The 15,549-nt window shown below is 31.9% G+C and overlaps 1 protein-coding gene across 4 annotated transcripts in view; it reads right to left on the minus strand.

Annotated features, from left to right (window-relative positions):
* Positions 1 to 3,850: 3,850 nt before the first annotated feature.
* Positions 3,851 to 15,549, minus strand: part of Rlip (Ral interacting protein) — a 70,303-nt gene continuing 58,604 nt past the window's right edge. For 2 of the 4 annotated variants that reach the window (XM_067284662.1, XM_067284663.1), the window contains exons 9-15: positions 14,945 to 15,146; positions 14,560 to 14,841; positions 8,501 to 8,609; positions 5,366 to 5,597; positions 4,697 to 4,757; positions 4,474 to 4,542; positions 3,851 to 4,403 (exon numbers count right to left, since the gene is read on the minus strand). In XM_067284662.1, coding sequence (XP_067140763.1) covers positions 4,284 to 4,403; positions 4,474 to 4,542; positions 4,697 to 4,757; positions 5,366 to 5,597; positions 8,501 to 8,609; positions 14,560 to 14,841; positions 14,945 to 15,146 — 1,075 coding nt within the window. In that variant the 3' untranslated portion in view covers positions 3,851 to 4,283. Of the gene's footprint in view, positions 4,404 to 4,473; positions 4,551 to 4,696; positions 4,758 to 5,365; positions 5,598 to 8,500; positions 8,610 to 14,559; positions 14,842 to 14,944; positions 15,147 to 15,549 lie in introns of those variants that run through there. The other 2 variants (XM_067284664.1, XM_067284665.1) reach the window with 2 other exon arrangements.

Here is a 15,549-nt window from a genome sequence, read left to right on the forward strand (position 1 = left end):
ACGGTCATCTCCAGTAGGGTTAAACACGCGATACGAGAGCAGAGAGAACGACGCAACTTCCGATCATCGCGCGATCGCCATTTCGGTTAATGTTAATGGCAGTGAACATGGCGGCCGTTCCCACTGTTCGTGCTCCCGACTGACCTCCCGGAGGGGAGCCACCGGCAGGCCGCCATGTGCTAAACGTCACTAGTTATCGATTCACGGTAGTTATTGAACAAAGTAAAAAAGGGTGGAAACGTCTACTAAAAGCAATTTTAACGGCAAGCGACGCGACTCCCGATCGCGATAGCGAGGCCGACTTAGCGGAGAGAGCGACGCGACTCCCTATCATCGCGCGATCGCCAGAAGAAAGTATGATAACTTTTTTATTTTTCGTCTCCGGTCCAAAAGTAGGGTATCGTTGAACTCGTCTCGGTCCCCTTAGTTCAGATATATACTCAAAGTCCCGAAATTCCATAGATAGTAATCTATAGTATCCCCGAAGATGCTTTTCTGGCGGGCTATTCTCGCAGTCTGACGGGACGAGATGTTTTTCTAAATAGCGAGAAAGTTTCATTGTCAAGGTGTCGATCCCTACAAAGTCAGTATCTTCGTTGTAGATCGAGTCGTGGCCTAAAGTGGAATTTGGTAGCGTCATAAACTATTTGGTTTTGACGACAAATTACTACACTTAATTTACTTTGTAAGCTTTCACAAATGAAAGCTTACAAATCTTTAGAGGCTAGAACTACCTTACGAGTGGCTGGATTTCTACCGATTATAAGCTCTTTCATAAACGTTCCCGATATGCATTTGGGTTGTAGCTACTCTCACATCCCATCCCATGTATAATGTTAGCATCCAGTCTGGGGATGACTCTTCGTACAATGAGGAAGGTTTTCTTTTGGAGTGAAAAAACTCTTTCAATAATATATTATTACGACAATTTAATATTAAAAAGCATATCATTATGTTATAGTTTATATAAATATATCGTAATAAATAAGAGTTTGTCAGGAATAACTTGAAGGTTACTATGTAATGATTACTTGTTACTGATGTAAAAAAAAATCATTGTAAAAAGTAGCATCTTGACGAATTGTTACTGTTGCTCACCGAAATAACCTAACTTAGCTACTTGTAAGTGATCAATAGAGATTATTGGTTTATATCTTAAAAATACACACACTTTTATTTATGTAAATTAGACTGGAAGGAGAATTGGTTCAAAATGCATTTCTAATTCTTCATCCGCTAAGCGATTATCTTTGCTTAACACTTTAATATTAACTTTACTGTATACTTATTACAAGCAGACACTAAGAAAACTAATTGAAGGTGAAAAATAAAGTTAAAATACAATTATTATCTCGTCAAAGTAAAATCTGCGGTTGTGAAAATTATTTAACTTTATGACACTTGTGCAAAAGTTTACACCTACCTAATCATTCATTGATAACTAGTGATTTGGGGGATACTATAGATTACTATCTATGGAATTTCGGGACTTTGAGTATATATCTGAACTGAGGGGACCGAGACGAGTTCAACGATACCCTACTTTTGGACCGGAGACGAAAAATAAAAAAGTTATCATATTTTTTTCCAGCGATTCGCGCGATGATAGGGAGTCGCGTCGCTCTCGCCGCTAAGTCGGCCTCGCTATCGCAATTTTAACGGCGTCGCTTGCCGTTAAAATTGCCTTTAGTAGACGTTTTCCCCCTTTTTTTACTTTGTTCAATAACTACCGTGAATCAATAACTAGTGACGTTTAGCACATGGTGGCCTGCCGGTGGCTCCCCTCCGGGAGGTCAGTCGGGAGCACGAACAGTGGGAACGGCCGCCATGTTCACTGCCATTAACATTAACCGAAATGGCGATCGCACGATGATCGGAAGTTGCGTCGATCTCTCTGCTCTCGTATCGCGTGTTTAACCCTACTGGAGATGACCGTAGTCCGACGTCATGGTTTGCAGACTTTACCGCAAGATGGCAGTACTAGCAACTATGGTGCCGTCTTCATGAGTGCATTAAAAAAGTATAACTTTTTTTATTTTTCGTCTCCGGTCCAAAAATAGGGTACCGTTGAACTCGTCTCGGTCCCCTGAGTTCCAATATATAATCAAAGTCCTGAAATTCCATAGGGGGTAATTTATAGTACACCCGTGATGTGATTTATTGCTTACCTGAAATGAAATGTTTCTGACAAACTCGTGTATTGTCATTCACTTTATCCGTATTCAAATTTTTCCAGTTAATTCTCGAGAGCCATGCAGATTGTCTTCGTCGCGAAAAATCATTAGTTTTGGGTCGTCGATGACAAATAATGCCGGGAATTTTAAAAAATGACGTTCCTTTCTTCTCGAGTAAACTAGCATTACACCCAATTACACAACAATTCACCATAGTGTTATTCGCCAAGAATACACAATACAAGAACTCCAGCTAAAGTGCGCGTAAACACAAAACGTAAATAAGCCATAAAGATGGCGCCGGACAATTGCGCACGCTCGTGACGTCGACTCGAAACCTCTCTATACTTTCCCTTGTTACGAATACATAACAGCCGGGAAAGTAAAATCCAGCAACGAGTTGCTTAAGTTTCCCGGCAACACTTAAAACTTCGTGTACGGCGCCATCTGTTACGACATTTTATTTAAAAACCTTATATTTTTAATTATTATAAAATGGCAAAAACTTAATTTTCGGGGTACGAACGAGTTTTACATAAATTGTAAATGCTAATAACCAGTAAAATCGTCATTAAGTCCGTCCCTACTGGAGATACGACACACGATCCACCTTTCATCTCCCCCACCCCTCGACCTTTAACCACCAAAATTTAATAACATCGATCTCCCTAATACACAAACTTCCCCGCATAATTTCAGAAAATTTCGACGAAAAGTACGGGAGTTATTAAGCTTCAAACAGGGTGAACAAAACAGGGCCCCATACACACTTTTTTCTTTTTGGCATTTCTAGACGTTTGGAGGGCACCCCATTTGAAAAGTGCAAAAATCTTGGGGGGGGATCATTTTTTGACCCATCGCCATCCTTTCCCTATTATATATAACAGAGCCGGGAAAGGATAGCGGTGGGTTTCTAAATCTACTCGATTGTGGACAAAAGGCGAATAAGAAAAATATTTACGATAAGACTGCACTAGCAACGTTCGTAACTTCATTTTAGAAACGGCCATTTTGTCGTAAACCAATCGGTCGAAACGTCTAAATAACGTCATTCTCGTTTAACTCGTTCGACTTTACGAACGCACCCTTTATTACACTTCGACATTACAAGTATGCGCGTAGGCGGCAGATTCGTTGCAAGATATTTACGTTTTTTTTTATTTAGAACGAGCCAAAACAATAACGGTTGTATGACGTGTGCCATTATCAACTGGAACATTTACAAGCCGCGCGGTTACTAATAACATTACTACCGGTCCACAGTTGCCAACATTAAAAATATAATCTTACGCCGGAAATAGTAAAACGTCATCTAACCTCGCGCAAACGGTTTCATTTTCAAACGTAACAAATAAATAATATAATTTTTAATCACCGTTCTTCGAGTAACAATTTAGAAAAGTTAGATTTACTTACCATGCGGAAGATGGACACACAAATACACACAGTTCAATTATTATTAATGGAAAGTGACGTTTATCGAACTCTGACGGACGATATTTATTCGGCACATTTAATCAATTGTTTTGATATTTATCTATCGAAAATTTAAAAAAAAAAAATCCCAGACATTAATAAGACACTACTACTATTGTTTTCTCGGAGTAAACTTATTATTATATTAAAGTGAGAATAGGATATTTTATCATTTAAACAGAAGCGACGACAACTTGAAATAGTTTAACATTTTTAAAAATTTTATTAGTAAATATAATTAAAAAAAAAAAGATTAGTAAGCCGAGATCATATACATACATACGTACATTGAGGTCATTACATTAAATAACCCGAAAATAAATAATATTTGCTCTATGTCTTTTCGTCATAAATAACTGAAGATTATTCTAATACGGTATCATTTAAAATTTTCTCTTTCGTATTATTTTTTCTACCATAAAATAGGCGACGTTAAAAACGGGCATAACTAAAGCGTAATTTTTCAATAAAATAAGAATACATTAGGAGCTTACTAGGTGATAAATTCGAAAGATTTTCGTCGAACGTACCGGTACCTCTCGACTTTTGCACTCGACAGCATGGAAGAAGTGTCTTGGCAATTTATCAGGGGCTTTTGCTATTTCTGTTGGACGAGGAAATAACGCGCTTTTTCTAATTTCTATTGTATTCTAAATGTCTGCCTTCCTGCTGCAATAACTTCATTTGTATTTTAATCATCATGCAGGCCTCCCTCTCTTGCTGTATCTGGCGGGTCACTTCGGCGTTCTTTTTCTAAACCAAGCATTACGGTTATTACCTCCGTCCTCCGTTTAACCAGAAAAATAAACGATTGAAATTTTACCTCCAGAGCCTGGTTTTCTTTAATTAAATCTTCTAGAACTTGTTGCAAATCTTCTTCATCTTCTGCATCCTTTCGATCTGTTAAGTTAACTTAACGAAAAATTTAAATCTCGTATATTCCCGCTTCCCGGTGTATGAAAATCGACAGTAAAGTTATTATTTTAAAAAACAATTTCAGTAACTTTTTCTCTATTTTATAATTTAAAGTAAAAGAAAAAGGATACACTTTCACTACTATCGGTTTCAGAGCTTTTTTCTGAAGAATCAAATGAATATTGCTTAAATCTGAAAAAAAAAAAATTATTTAATTATCTTCCAAAATTAATTCTTAAGGATAAATTCTTCACGGCCGATATAAGAAATTAATTACTAATGCTGCATTAGTTTTATCGAATGATTAAACTGACTATAATAGGAAAGACCGGTGTCGGAAGTATCGCCAGTCGCGACAGGTAAGGCCGCCATTTTGAATTACCTAGGTACAAATTAACCTGGTTCTTTTCAAATTTTTGAAAATAGGTTGTTTCTGCAAAGAATATTCCAAACCCCTTATCTGACTTACGATTTCGTGGTGCACGTATACTAGCAATTCGTTTCGGGCAATCTAAATGTACACGCAAAATTGGTCAATATTCGGTTACACTAATTCTATATAATGAAAACGGGGGGGGGGAATTGAATCATTTCGAACTTAAAATAATAATAAATATTAATATATCGAATAAAAACATATTCTTGCATCTAAATCGATCGGGAAAATAAATAAATATAAAAATACATCTGGGAGATAATAGAATGTGCGCCATAAAATATTCGTTATAATGCAAGAAAAATTTAATCGAAATTGTTATTGTCGTACTTAAAATTTAAATTCGAATAAAATAAAAACGTGCTTGTAAAACTGTTGATATTCAGCAATTTCAGCTCTTAATCTCTCCACTTCCGAGTGTTCGGTCGCTATCTTCCTTTTCAATTCTTCTCCTAAAAACAACAATTCTTCTTGCTGAAGTAACAGAAGTTTCTCTTCGTGAAGAAGCGCGTGCACTTCGTCGTCCTCTCCGTTTTCGACCACGGCAATCTCTTCGTTCTCGCTTTTGGTTTCTGTTGTCACCTTCTCTCCCTTTTCTAATCAAATGTAAATATTTAAATATTAACGTAACATAAAAATATAAACCGGAGAACGGTTTAATTTCATTTAAATTAACAATAACTTAAAAAGAATTAACTAATCTTATCTTAAGATTAGTTAATTCACAAAAAAAATTACTACTAGAACCCACCACTGCGGCACTTTTGGCATTGCAAGTAACAGATACTTTATTAACGCTGTGTGTTATAGAAACTTTAATTAACCATGCCGGGAATGCTACTCGATTCGATCCTCCGCGATGCTTCTCGCATGCGGTGCGATACTGTCTTTTCAAGCTGCCAAACTTGCAATGTGCCCTTCGTTAATGTTCCTACCGATGACTACTGCTTTTTCTGTTGCTTGCACTGCTAAAAGAACCCTACCGGTGAATTTTGATACCGATTTTTTCGTAAAAATATCTTCTGCTGGTCCCGAAATGTCACCGCACCAAATTTGGTTACGCTTCCACCACTAAATCTCTCTTCGGGCAGCATCGAATAGGGATACTTTAAAAACAATTACCCGGTGTGTTAATTACTACCTTTATCGTAATACTAATGAATAAGTAGATCAGTTTGCAAGATCCCAAATGTTAACAAGAAACAAACTTTGCACCAGAATGTTTCTACAAAGACCTATCTACAAGAATAAATCTTAAATAATTTTCTATTTATAAATTTAACTGAAATATTAAATAAGTGAAATGCAATTCCATTTCTTATTCAAGCCTTACTATAAAATTATGCAAAGTCTAGTCAGAAAAGTGGATTTAAATGTTAAAGCTGCATAAGAATTACGAATTCTGTTTTCGTCCTATTTTCTGCCCTTGTAAAATTCTACCATAGGTAGATTAATGTATCAAAAATCAAATGATTAATTGGATAATAACGATTGAATGGACTGAGAAAATGGATTCACTTCAAATATCTTTCATAAAATGTATTTATCTTAATGTAAATTTATGATGATAATACCGCAAAACAAAAAATGACAGTCTCTTATTAGTCTTATATGATTCTGTACTTTTCCTAAGTTTAAATATCCCTAACTTTATCTTTTCTTAAGACCAAAATTTTTGACTAAATTTCCAAGCCAATGGTAGGCCTTCTGCATCCCTTGCATTTATGCATGCCTCTTCCAGTTTGCTTTCATAAAACTGGAAGAGGCATGCATAAATGCAAGGGATGCAGAAGGCCTATCATGTAGGTCAAAAAGTTTGCCATGAACTCATGAATTTATATCTTAGTTTATAATTGCATGTTTCATCAATATACCTCAATAATTTATTTTAATGCTTGTTCAAAGTATTATTAGTGGATTTTTATTTTTATTACTATATCTGACTTTGTTCTTTATTTTGTATTTACATTTGTATATATTATTTTTCTGTTATTTTCTTATTTTTCCCCTTGTCAATTTTTGAATTTGAATACGCTGCATTCTATTTTTGGAATGCCGATGTTCCAATTCTACGGTTCAACCTGAGAATGGCCTATAGAATAGGCCAAAAACGTTACTTTTCGATAAAAATATCTCGGCAACATAAAAGGTGTATTATGATAATTCCATTTAATGGTTAAAATTTCATGCCGATGCAGATTTATTAGTCAAACATCCGATTAAAAATAAAACAATTCAAAAAATAAAAATTGCCAAAATATTAAGAAGTAAAATATTTAAAACTTGTCAAAAGTTTATGCAAACAGTATTTGACATTATTATTATTGCTGAAACAATAATCCTTTTTATCAATTATTATATTTGGGTTGCTCAAAAAAAATAATGCTCTCCTATTGTTTTCCTTGGATACTGTTTATTCATATTGTATGAAATTCGTGAACAGTACAGTAGAGTTTCTTTTACCCGTGCTATTTTTCCACGTAATCCCTGTCCCTTTATGACTTTACGCTGGCGTAAAATAAGCGTGTGTGTGCTTTCCCTATACCGACTTGTGTCTCATTTATGTGGCCATGTTCTTGTCCTCTTTAGACCTTCTCCCATCGTTGAATCCTTGGATGTCCTAAAAAAGATGAAAATCGAAGAATGCGGGATGCTCAATTGGGACTTATAGAAAAATGAGGAAGCGCAGTCTGATCAAATTTGGCAATTGCCTCCAGAGTTTTGGACTTGTGTAAGGGTGGGCATTTTTGTGCTGAATTAAAATGTCTGCCGGATTTCTGTGAACTGCACTTGTCGGTAGTATTGAGTTTTTTGAGAATTATGATTTGACTGTCCGAATTAATTCTCACACCTCTGGGCATCATATCCACAAGAATCACTCCATTGATGTTCCAAAAATGGTAATCAAGGTGATACAACCCCCTTGTTGGAAAGGTCATTCCAGCAAGGGGGTTGTATCAAGTTTCTTCTTTTTGCAGCAATTATGGATCTGTGCATACTTCAAATATCCAAGATTGTTAACAATTGCCATTGCACTTCCATTGCAAATTAAAAGCTACAGGTCTAATATAAAATTGTGGCGTGCCAATCCTCACAAATAACGACATAGCAAAATACCCAGAGCACTGCCGATCCACGTAGCTCTGTTTCACCATCTCTCAAAGTCCTAATACTCTGAACTCAGAGTCTAATGGTGTGCCTATCAACTGCACAACTTCCATACACAGCATACAAATATTCGTGAACATTTCCCACAGTTTATTTCTCTTCAAGAATTCAATTACGGCTAATAGTTTGTAACCTGTCGTACAGAGATGCCATTCTTACAGACTATTACGGCGGCACTGTCTGTAAAATACTGAAATTACGCACAAGCACACACGAAACATCGGTGTTGCTACCTGTAAATTTTCACTTTGCTATCGTCATTCTGAATGAGAAATAAAATGCGGAGTATTATTTTCTAATCGACCCTTGTATTTTTTAAAACACTTCTTACCTAATTCTTCTTTCTCAACTGTAGTTAAAACAGTTTTCTGTGCTTGTTCTTCAATTATAACTTCTTCAACAACATCATCATCTTTTACTTCTTCTTTTACCACTTCTTCCTAAAATGTTAAAATTTATCATTTATGATGTAAAATAATATATCAATATATAAAAAATTAAGCAATTATTCACATTTTAAAAGTCATCCAGAAATGTTTTGAAATGTATACAGTGGAATCCCATACAATGCGGGGATACGTTCTGTGTTACAGGAAACTGCCTTATTGAGACATGCATTATCAGACGATTTTATGCAAGTATCAACCTAAGTCTAGAAATTGAAGAAGAAAACATATACCACTGAATGGCAAAATTCAAATTTTGGACTAGTATTAGTTGCAATTTATTGTTGTTATATGAATTTCTGTCATAGGGGAGCTCGTTACATGGGAGTTCACTGTAATTATGTGTTCTTAATATAATAGTAATCTGCTTAATAGGATTGTTAGAATTATTGTCTTAAAATAAAAAAGGAAATATTTTATATTACAAAAATATTTATTCTACATTTCTATATAATTAGTTGTATTTACATAAAAATGAATACTGACATCTTGTTTTTTAAACAGAATACTTAAGTGTAAATACTTTACAGAAACATGATATCAGATTTCAGCAAAACTATGTCAAAGTTGCATGTGTCAAAAACACAAAAATACTGATTCATTGATAGAATATCAATAAAATTTTTAACTAATCTAAGAAAGACTTTTGATATTGTGAAACTTCACATTTTATGAGATCTTGAAATCTAATATTGGATAAAGATAGAAAGCATTGCTGCTAAACTGATCATGCGTGATATAAGCTAAAATGGTATCTGATTAGCTACTGTACAAAGCTAAATATGATGTATGTAATCTGTTTTCTTGTACTCCAACTGTACTGATACGATAAAAAATAATTTGTTACGCAAACTGGAGTGTTGGTAACACCGAGAATAGACTTTTTAATCCCTGAATAATTCATGCAATTGTCAAGATATTAGACAATTCTTTTAAATAAATTTTATATAAACTTATACAGATTGCTAGTTCAACTGAGATCAGTTTATTAAAATCATCATACTTTTGTATTTAATAAAATCTAAAGTAAACTTCTGTGAATTGAATTTCTTCATAGATGACAAAAAAAATTTATTAATTTAGATACCTATAAGTAAAATTATTTTAAATACCTAAATTATATATATAAATGTATGCATTCACATATTTTAAAAATATTTCACGTTAATATTTTCTAAATATTTAAAAAAATATCATTGTAATTCTTAAGTAGTAAATTTAGTTCTATGCTGAATATTTGTTTATAACAAAACTTTCCGATACAAGGTCATTAATTTGTAATATATTCATTTATGAATAAATGTTGCATTTACTTCAAATTCAACTAATTCATGAATTAAATATTGTATAAAAATCCCATATTTTATATATTTACTAGACAAAATTAGGTACTGTATTTTTAAATAAGTTTTGAATCATGACCCATAGCTTTTTAACTTTTTCAGTTTAAAACAAAATGTAAAATTTCTATATATACCATGATTAAAATTGAATAAAGATATACGTCAGACAAAATCAACCCTGTAAGATGTTTAATGGCATAAGAAATTGTCAAACAAATAATGATTTTTCAGTAAAAAGCTATAGTTAATTTCACAGATTTACATATTTATGACTGGAAAATTTTAAATATCAAGATTTTGTCAATTAAGGCAGTGTCAATATTTTTCCTATTCGTCTGTTATGGCAACGCATTGCACTTTTAAGAACATGAGCATTAAATCTTTCTTACGGATTATACTGTGTAATATATAATACTAAACATTTGGTTATAAATAAGATAAATATCTTGGACTTTCATTAATACCTTGGACTTTGAACACAGAATTTGACAAAAATTTACCTCAAAGTTTAAACTGCTCACATGGTGGAAAAATGTGCTCGAAGCACAAACTCAATCCGTTATGTGTTCAAGTCATCTCTTGCTCTCACTCTTGCATTATGTTTGTATGTTTTCAATGTTTTTTTCATTTTATTTTTGGTGTGTTTGGTTTTATATATGGTATTGTGTGTTATTTGTCGATTTTTAACAATTTATTCTTGCAACTTTTCTTTCTGGACAGCTTTTGTACAGTTTTGTATTCAAAATTTCTGAACGGAACTTTTTAAATCACATTTGACATGTTTGAAGTTTAGGAGCATCTTCAGCATACACATTACAATTTTTTTTTTACTATTTATATGCCATTATATCCTTTTTGAAAGTCATAAAGCATAATATACGCTTTTACCAATACGCTTTTACCCAAAAACATTACAATTTGATTTTATTCAAATAAAATGTGAGGTAAATAGTTTAAAGTAAGCTTCTAAACACAAAATATAAACTCACACTATCTATAATATGTTAAATTTCACAACTGTTATAATTAAATCACAAATCTATGCTAAGATGCAGAAGTTCAGGGAGTGGAGTGATAAATGCAATCTTTGTTTTATTATATAGTGTTCAGTTATTTTATTTATTGTTTCATATTTTTATTTACTATTAGGACATTATGTGTATTTGCTGTTTTAAGTTTATCAAAATGGATATTGTTCAGAGTCTGGGAACAGATTAATTCACTTTCCATTGTTTCTAATTGAAAAAATTGATTCAAATTTTGAACAATTTGGAGTTCAAATGACCTCCTGGAATGAACTAAATTTAAAGTATGATGCACCACTGTATATTAACATCACAACAGAAGAAACACATTTAGCTAAATAAAAACAACTTTTCCTAGAGACAATAATGAAACAGTTTTATTGGGTTGTTCGGAAAGCAATTTCGTTTTTTCCATAGAAAAATAAATGCAATATTCTTATAATAAATAAATATTTTATTGAATTATATATTGACCATTTTGGTTTGTTATTGTTATTGTTTCTGGTAGTATCATGATTTCACTGCATAAAAATTTTGATCGTTGTTTACAAGAAACTGATCCAAGTGATTTTTGACATTGTCATTTCACGTAAATGTCTTAGTTAAAAAAAAACTTGTGTAGACCGGAACAAGTAATAATCTGAGTGTGCCCGATCTGGCAAATATGGTTGGTGATAACACATTCCATCTAAGCTATAACAGTTTCTGACCAGTTACTAAACTTGTGTGAAATTTAGCATTATCGTGGTAAAACACTACACTTCGTTTGTTGATCAATTCTGGCCTTTTCTGTTTGATGATATTACTCAATTTGTTTACTCGATGGCAGTACACTTTCGAATCAATTATTAAATTGTCTGGTAAAAGCTCAAAAAAATTTCTTTAAAATCCAACCGTAGAGAGCATCTCCCTTTAATAACATGTGGAACACATATATCGAGCTTTGAAACGAAACCAATTCGTTTTAAGTAACAATAAACGGTTCAATTTAACAGATTTAATCTCTTAGTGATTCACGTGTTGTTATACGGCAGATTGCTTCGATCGGTACCTTTATTTTGTTTTCACTGGCTTCAAATGGCCATCCAGAATGTGGTGTATCTTCGATATTAAAATTGCCAGAACGCAATTTTGTAAACCAGTTTTGGCACTGTCTTTCTCTCAACACATCTTCTCCGAACATGTACCACAAGTTTTTTCTTGTTTGAACAGCATTTTGATTTTTTAGTTATACAAAAGCAAAATATGCCGAAAATGATGCTTTCGATTTTCCATATTTGATGGGTCGTCGAAAAAAAACAATTGTACGAAATCAAACAAAAGTTTTTACAAATAAGCCTTAAAATGTCAGCTGTCGAAGTATATAATGAAAATGTGGTTTTAAAATCAAATTGGCTGGTAAAAATACATCTAATTACTCTAGTAATAAAAAAACGAAATTACTTTCCAAACAACCCACTATATGAGCAATAATGAATTAAATATACATTTACATTTCTAAATATTTTCAGGTCCACATATCTATTTTCCGGTGTCTACAGAGAACTAAATAAAAGTAAAATAAAGTATGAAGCATGCTAAGCAGAGCTAAATATTCTACAGACTTTTCAATCAGAGATAAAAAAAATATAAGTTTTAGAATGTAAATATTTAAAAAAATTATTTTATATTAAAAGCAATGCTTTAAAATAGTTTAAAGAAACTTTCATTAGTATGCTGAACATTAAGGAACTGAAACAATATAAATGATAATGAGCAATTACTTATCGTGACATCATCACAATCCCAAGCTGCAATTTTTAATCATATTCTTAATTTATTCAATTTAAAATATATGTTCTCCATCTCTAATTTGTAGTCTCTCGTCTCTACATCATACTTACCATCATAACAGCAGAATCATGCCGGTCATCTATCTAACTCCATTCAGGAGAAAATTTTTGAATTCAATATTCACATGATTAATTATATAAGAACTTCCGGTCTAGATCTTATTTACTCTTATTTATTTAATTAGAGCATCCTACCCCTAAGTTTTCTATATCTGGTCTTGACTTTCATCTATCTAACACCATTCTTGAGATTAAGGAAGAACACACAGACAGGCAGGCAGACAGTGGGAATTTATAGGTCTATAATTTTTCCCAAATTACAGTCCAAATATATATTCTAAATTATGGTATTTATAATTTTATATACGTGAAAAAGTTTACAGTTATTAACAAAATAAATAAAGTTTGTTCTCTCTTAAGAACAAGTTAAAATGCTTTAAATGGAACATTTTAATTTTTTCGAAAATAAAATTATGATATCAAATACATCAGAAATAACCACAGGGCAGAGAATAATATCAGTAACAATGCCTTTAATAATACACCGTAACTTATTAATATCTAATATTTTGAAAGAGGATTACATGTTAATCTACAATAAGTTAGTATCTTTTTTAGTATAGATTTCATTAATACTTGATAAATATTCTAATTGATTAGATTTTTCAATGAGATTTATTATCAGTTTCATTAAATTCATTGGGAAAGATACATTTAGAAATTATGAATTCTAGAAATGCTAAATCTCTTCTAGCTTAAAGGAAATGATTGACAAGAAATAGTATGGGAGCTGTTATTGTTTTTCTTTTACTGTTATTTTCTGTTATGTAATTAATTGTATTTATTTCCATATTTTTAAACTTATTATTATAAACTGGATTCTTAGTGTCTCTCTGAGAACTATTATCATCTTTTTAAGTTAAAAATAAAATATAAACTTTCTATTAAAATAAAACAAAGGACTGAGTCAATTCCATAGGATGTTACATAGGAAAAGGAACTGTTGTCAAATATAAGTGATATCTTTTCTGTATCAAACTATAGTTATATTATACAAAATTTTATATTTGAAAGGTTTAGTTAAGCATTATAATGAATAGAGAAGATGCAAAATTAAGCATCTTAAGAAGTTTTCTGTTTTCTTTTCTTTAATTGGAATAAAGTGCATGTTATAGTTAAAAAGTAGCCATAATATTTAAATTAAAATACATTGGTGTTTAGTTGTTAGCATACCACACATCATAATGTACTAATGGAACTGGAACTTACCATCTTACACATCTAAACCCTTCATTTATGACTGGAAAATTCTAAATATCAAGATTTTGTCATCTTGGATTTATAGTTGTATTTCTATGAATCTTTGATTTATTATATAATTTAACATATTGTCAGTATGACTATTTGTTATAATTATTCTTATGATTATATAAGAGAAACACTATATTTTATAACTTGTTGTTATGGAGGTTGTTTTATGACTTCAGCTCCCTTAATTGAAAACTGCTGATCAGTTATTGGAATTTGATTAGCAGTGTTGTTGAGCATTTGGTCTTGTTAATTAGCATGCTGAAAGTTTTACTTTTTGATGCAGTTTCTCTAAAGATATATAGACCCAAAATTGTTCACAAATATTTTTATCAAGTATTGTACCAATAAAGCAGTTTGTATACTTATATTTAGTCAATTTTGCAATCCTATATATTTTAACAGAAATATATCTAAATTATTTGATATTTCTTACTGGTTTTTCAATGTTTTGAACAGGAACAGTTTCCTTCTCATCACATTTTTCTTTTTGAGAAATTTCTTCTGTTCCTTTTTCAGGTGCAATATTTTCTGATTTAACTGTTTCATTTTGAATTTCTTCTTGTACATTTTCATTTTTTTCAATGTTATTTTCTACTGCTTCTTGCGATGTTTCTTCCTTAACTTGTTGCAGTCTTGTGTCAATATGAAAATCATCTTCAGCATTTACTACGCTGGATCTAACTTGTTTATCTTGAACTTGTTTCAAAAATCTTAACTATAATTATTTTTATAAAGAAAAAAAACAATATTAACACCCAACGATCTGAGCAATATCATTTCTTAAACAAATTTTAAAATCTAAGTTGTTTTAAAACTACCTTTCGTTTCAACTGGGTAACGATGCGTTGAATTTCCCAAAGCTGTTCTTCTTTCTGTTTATCTCTCAAGCCAGCATTCAGTTCTGCATGTAACTCATTTAACAAATTTTCTTGTTTTCCCAATTCTTCTTCAATAGCAGCTGGTGTATCTGGCAATTCTAATGATAATCTAGATGTTTCAGGTTGAATAGGTGGCATGTATCTACATTGAAAAAAAATTCATAATAAAGTGTGTTACAGTATTAACAAAGAAAAGTCTTTTACACTAAACTACTGATATTGTATACTGAATTTTAAAGCAGATTGAAAAAAAATAATAATAAAATACAACAAAAAGTATTTTCATATATTATTAAAAACAGCAATTTCCTAAAACAGTTGTATTGGGTTGTTTGGAAAGTAATTTTGTTTTTTTATTACTAGAGTAATTAGATGTATTTTTACCAGCCAATTTGATTTTAAAACCACATTTTCATTATATACTTCGACAGCTGACATTTTAAGGCTTATTTGTAAAAACTTTTGTTTGATTTCGTACAATTGTTTTTTTTCGACGACCCATCAAATATGGAAAATCGAAAGCATCATTTTCGGCATATTTTGCT

This window comes from Centruroides vittatus, unplaced genomic scaffold, assembly GCF_030686945.1.
Source record: "Centruroides vittatus isolate TY-2023 unplaced genomic scaffold, ASM3068694v2 scaffold_1444, whole genome shotgun sequence".
NCBI classification, from domain to species: Eukaryota; Metazoa; Arthropoda; class Arachnida; order Scorpiones; family Buthidae; genus Centruroides; species Centruroides vittatus.